This window comes from Macadamia integrifolia, chromosome 3, assembly GCF_013358625.1.
Source record: "Macadamia integrifolia cultivar HAES 741 chromosome 3, SCU_Mint_v3, whole genome shotgun sequence".
NCBI classification, from domain to species: domain Eukaryota; kingdom Viridiplantae; phylum Streptophyta; class Magnoliopsida; order Proteales; family Proteaceae; genus Macadamia; species Macadamia integrifolia.
This window is the reverse complement of record NC_056559.1, coordinates 21,646,487-21,652,147: the sequence shown is the minus strand read 5'-3', so window position 1 is coordinate 21,652,147 and position 5,661 is coordinate 21,646,487. Positions and strand designations below refer to the sequence as shown.

At 35.9% G+C, this 5,661-nt stretch overlaps 1 protein-coding gene across 3 annotated transcripts in view; it reads right to left on the bottom strand.

Annotated features, from left to right (window-relative positions):
- LOC122072774 (mannose-6-phosphate isomerase 1-like) overlaps positions 1-3,762 on the bottom strand; it is a 12,179-nt gene extending 8,417 nt beyond the window's left edge. Inside the window, exons 1-3 of one of the 3 annotated variants that reach the window (XM_042637175.1) lie at positions 3,508-3,762; positions 1,410-1,765; positions 1,064-1,231 (exon numbers count right to left, since the gene is read on the bottom strand). In XM_042637175.1, the coding sequence (XP_042493109.1) occupies positions 1,064-1,231; positions 1,410-1,742 (501 nt within the window). In that variant the 5' untranslated portion in view covers positions 1,743-1,765; positions 3,508-3,762. Of the gene's footprint in view, positions 1-1,063; positions 1,232-1,409; positions 1,766-2,691; positions 2,712-3,507 lie in introns of those variants that run through there. The other 2 variants (XM_042637177.1, XM_042637176.1) reach the window with 2 other exon arrangements.
- Between the last annotated feature and the right edge of the window lie 1,899 nt (positions 3,763-5,661).

The following is a 5,661-nucleotide window of genomic DNA, read 5'->3' as shown; positions in this document are numbered from 1 at the left end:
ACAAAAAAAAAAAAAAAAAAAAAAAAAAAAAAAAAAAAAAAAAAAAAAAAAAAAAAAAAAAAAAAAAAAAAAAAAAAAAAAAAAAAAAAAAAAAAAAAAAAATAGGACTTGTTATATCTAACAAGTCATAAAAAAATCATAAAAGAAAGGAAATCGTAGAATAAAAAATACCCTACAGCTTCTGTTTGACCTAATCAACCCAACTGCCAAAAATTACAATAGAACCAAAGAAAATAAAAATTCAGAGTGACCCCTTATCCAGATAATAACAAGACTGCCCCGCCTACATAAAAAGTAATTATGACTGTCCATGACTCCGGAACCACACAACCTATAAAAGAACTGTTTTCTACTGTATACATAACTTATCAAATCCAAAGGACACAAATTCCAACCATGAAACTCTAATAGTCTATGGCATAGTCTATGGCATACTCTCTTTACAGTCCCAGAAAATCTGTTGTAATATCTGGAAACTATGACACACCTCAGCAGTTTCTTTTCTTTTATTTTTTAGCTTTTGGTTTCTTGGCACATTTGGATAGTTTCCATGTTGCAACCAACTTAATGACAATAAAATCCAATGTACTTGTTTTAAGACCCAAAATAGGATTATTTGCTTCCATAGCTTAAGGCCGGGTTCCAGTTAACGGTCAACTCTATTCAATACAAAAAAAAGTTAACCAAGTAACTCCAAGGATGAATACCATAATACCATAGCTTCTTCGTCTCAGTCAACATAACACTTGGATGATGATGACGATGAACAACAACAACAACAACAACAACAACAATAATAATAATAATAATAACGACAAAAAATAATTACATGCTTGTGAAACACTCTTTGAAGAGAAACGTAGAACCCCACTCCAAGAAAAAAGCGACAGAAAGAAATGCAGCAATTCAATTATTTAACAAACTGAATATTAGTTTTGCTCCATTCAAGATTCATAACACGCTGTATTTTATAGTAATCAACTATAAGAGTGCAGAATTTAGAGGGGAAAAAAGAAGAAGAAAAAGAAAAGAACATTCTTCAAAAGGAAGACAGGTCCATTACCTCAAGGCTCACAAATCCACACAAGGCCTCAAATTCTGTTAGTGCCAAAACCATCTCAGGTTTGTGATTACTGTCTTTGTAAAGAGTTGGTTGCAGTTTATGCAAAGTCCTAGCTTGTTCCTTGTCTGGATGAGCCTGTATCGATAATGCTTTTGCTACTGAAAGTACCTGTAGCACCAGAGAATTTAAAATTACAAATTTACAATTGAAGAAATATTAATTGTTTCTTAAGAAATTCTGGAAATTTCAAGAAAAGTGGTACACAATAATACCAACATAATCCTTAAACCAAATATGAAGACTAAAATTGAGAAATTTAAAAGAAAAATAAATAAATAACTAATACCTTGAATAAGAAAGGAAGGTCTGTGCCCCATTTCTTCACAATCTTATTGCCAAGAACGCTAGGGTTTTCCAAAATCCATGACTTTAGACTCTTGAAATCAGAGTCAGAATCTCTGACTTTGCTGTCGTTAATGACAAATGATGGCCCAGACTCATGAGTTCCCATCCAAAACTCTGCATATTGTTCATCCTGTTGGATATCCAGCCCAGAATTCAGAAAGAACAACCTTGCAGCCTTCGAATCTTCACCAGTTCTCCCCCAATCATAGTTCTGAACTGAACACCTCAACCTTTGTGGCTCATTCTTCTTCCTCTTCTCTGCCCCCTCTTTCATCTCTGTTGCACTCTCACACAGAACTGCAAAGCAACAAAATATGAAGGGAAAAAAGAAGATGATACGGATCTCGTCAAAGCATTTGAACGAAAGTAATAGGGGGAAAGTTAGAGAGGCAGAGAGATGGAGAGACTGACAGGAAATTAAAGTAAGATTTTGGGCATGGAACTGCATTTTTCTGTGGATGAATATAAAAATACAAAATTTCAGTTTCTCTTTATCTGATTTTTGTTCAAACATACTGATGGGTTGACCATTGAAAAACAACTTGATTCTCTCGGCTACAATTACCAGTTTTCCATCATCTTCACAAGCAAAGTTTTGATGGATACATTGTTTTATCATATACAGCACCACATTTGAAGACCTTAATATTTTTACATTGAGAATTAACATTTTATTCCATGCCAAACTGATCAAGAACAAAGGCTCATCAAATTAAGATCTTTATTTTAGTTCTAAAGGTTACTACAATTTAGCACTATATGTCTATATCAATTAAAAGATAAAGAGGCTAATGAAGTGGTGCAGTGGGAGTATGAGAATATAATGGTAAAGAGCTTGTGTCATTTATTCAAGGTTTTGCATTGGCTAGTAACAAACCAACATCATATCACCCAAAAATATGATAGAAATGAGAAATCATGGAAAGTACAAAAGAGATAGATCTATATTTAATTAGATAATCCATAGAAAATAACATATCTTACATTAGCTAGTAACAAACCAACACTTAATCTTCCAGACATCACTTCCTATGTAACAGAAGAATAAATGATCTAAGAAAAAAGGGGGGGAGGGGGGGGTGGACTTCAGGACCTCTTAACTCATGTTCACACAACATAAAAATAAATAATAAAAACCCTAACATGTTATGTTTGTGCCTCAATCAAAAAACGCAGAAATATCAGAAAGCACTATCTTGAAACCTGTTTGTGAAAGTACATACCATAAATGATATCATCATATCACCCAAAAACGGGGGAAAATTTTCCTAGCACCTCTGGGGCACATATTGCATAGGGTTCCAACACTTCATTCCACTCTTGCTTCTTACCTCACTTAATTTTGAGAGGATTGAGGGAGAGAGGGGGGCAAGGGGTTCAGCTGAATAGGGTTCAATGCAGATCGAACTAATACTCTACATGAACTCCAAAGGGATTGAATTTTGTCACTAGTACATTCTAAACGATAGCAGAAACCTTCCCTGGGGCAAGACTGCCACAAAATAAGATCTATTGGAAAGCAGATAAAAGGTCAATTTGAAAAGGTAGGCCAAGGAAATTACTGCATTATCTCTGCTTTGTACACACCAAAAGAAGAAGAAAAAATAATGTAGCTCATACGAGCTCTGTTTCGTCCATATGCTCTGTGTTCATTGATGGAAGAGAACAATTAAGGAAAACGTACAATTGAGCAATGTGGAATATATAGGATAATTAATTGAACTATTGTTTGACTTTTATAGGTTGCGGTGAAACAAACCAGATTCAGTGCTAAAGCAACGGAGACACAGAGAAACCCTTTAGCTCAAAATCAAATTCCACAGAAGCCCATTTTTCAGAATTAGTTGCAATGAATAGAAAATCAATTCATTTGCTAAAACATCTTCAGATCAGTCCCAAATCTATATAAAAAAAAATGAAAACCAAGATAGCTCCTTCAAATGACACCTGCAACATACCCCTTTGGCCCTCAACCCCAAATCTCAACCACCATTGTACTGCAATTGAAGAATTTCGTCATAGAGAAGGACTAAACTTACCAGAGGTGAACAGAGGAGGAAGAAAGATGAAGTACGGGAGATCTGAGCGCCGTGAGACACAACTATGAGGGATCTGTGACACATTTAGACAAATGGGAGACTAAAGAAACTCACAGTCGATCTATCACCTCGATCAACGCCGGAGAGTCTGGGGTCATGGTAAGAAAGATTTACAAGCTACGAAGGAGGGTTTGTTTTGAGGGGATTCTGTTTCTCCTGGTTTTCGAAGCTATGTGAATGTAACGAACCGTTTCTCTTCCAAATAAGCTATATGGTATTTATGCCACGTAACAGTATGACGTGGCAAGCTACGTGGACAGCATAAATACTGTATATACCTATGCCCTTGTTAACGGTCAACTACTCAACTCACTAAAATTTTACACCCCCAATAAAAAAATAAATTACAAAAAAAAAAAGAACAACTACGTCCCCTAAAAATATTTCCATCCTTCCATTTGCATTCCTCCAATTCTCCCATGATTTGGATTGATATCGGCCTTGTTTAATCCTGATCCTTGGCCCAATTCTTGATCGATATCATATGATAATTGGTGGAAAGTAAATGGACGGAATATTCATTAAGCCACAATGAAGGTAAATCCCTTGACCACCATGGTTTTAGGAAGGGCGAGAGAGGGTACCATGGAATGAAGGGTATATTGGATCATTCGTAAATAAGGGGGATGTTATAGCACCCCATGAAGATAGTTAAACCCTTCATGCGCATGAGGAAAACTTTCTCCAAAAGAAATTATGACATTAACTTCTATGTGTTTTCAATTCAACACATTTTTTTTTATTATTATTTTATATGTATATTTGGAAGAAGAAAAAAAAAGTGCAAAACAATGCCAATTCTTAAAAATGGCATGATAATGAATTGCTTTCAAACTATTTTTACAGCTTTTGAAAATAAGGAAACGACCGCAACTCATGAATTTCGTTTGGAGCTTTCCACTCCTGAATGGCACAAGAAAAAGTTTAATTGTAATCTTGACCTAGCAATCGAAACAGCTGAGCCCCTTAAGGAGGAGGGAGTAGAACTATTGGAGCTAAAGTCCCTTCCTTTATGCTTTATGGATAGTTGTTGGTTTAGGTGTTGGTCCTTCCAAATCGTCCATTCTTGTTTGGTGCCACAGGGGCTAGTTTAACAGGGTTAAATATAATCCATGAGGCAAAGAAAAGAAGGTAAGGCTGGGTATAGTTGTCCTTCCCAGACCCTCTAGTGGGAGCTCTTGCATTGGGTTATTCTTATGCATTTTTGGTTACAATAGATGTACCTCTAAAATAAAATGCTAAAAAGAAATATAGAGTGGATTATCTAAGCAAGCAAGATATTCTACACCATTCCACATTTTCATATGAGAAAGTGCAATATATGCCTTCGACTCATAAAGCCTTTTCCCAATGAAATAATAAGGAACCTAGACTGACAATGTTGAGAGCATTCCTAAACGTCGAAAATAATGTGTTGGGAGTTTAGCCTCACATTGACTACTAATTAGCAATCCCTTTATACACCTAGGAGTCCATCTTCCTACTAGTTCAAACTTTTGGGTCAACACATGGTATTAGAGCCCAGGTTTATTGTTGTCCTCTCTAAGTTATCTGTCCACTTGTAGAACTAGTTATGCCAAAGCTACACATGAGACAGAGTGTGAAGATGTCAGGAATTATAGAGGTATAATAGAGGGTTTTTTGAACAAGTGGCATAGAAGAGTGCATTAATGAGGTCTAACAAAATGGTATTTTACACTTTGTAGCAACGAGGTCATTTCATGTGACAAGGAGAGAGATAGACATGAAGATGCTAGTGTATCCTCCCCCAGTGACTCAAAGAACCTTTTCCTAAAATTATTCTTAAAAAAAAAAAAAAATGCTACCATGTTGGCATAGGCACAGGACAACTGGGGGCCAATGGGAGGGAACGCGGGAGCATCTTCCGCAAATGGTAGGGTGGTGGTAGGATTGTCTTTCGCATCCTGTTGTGTTTGGACATGGGAAACATAAGTGGATAACATTCTTGCTCCCAAAAATAATAAAAATAATGATTGTATCCTTGTCGCTATATCTCTAGGTTAGCAACAAATATGATATTATCCAGTCAGGTATTAGTCTTTCCTAAGTGCCCAATGTTTGCAAACGGAAAAG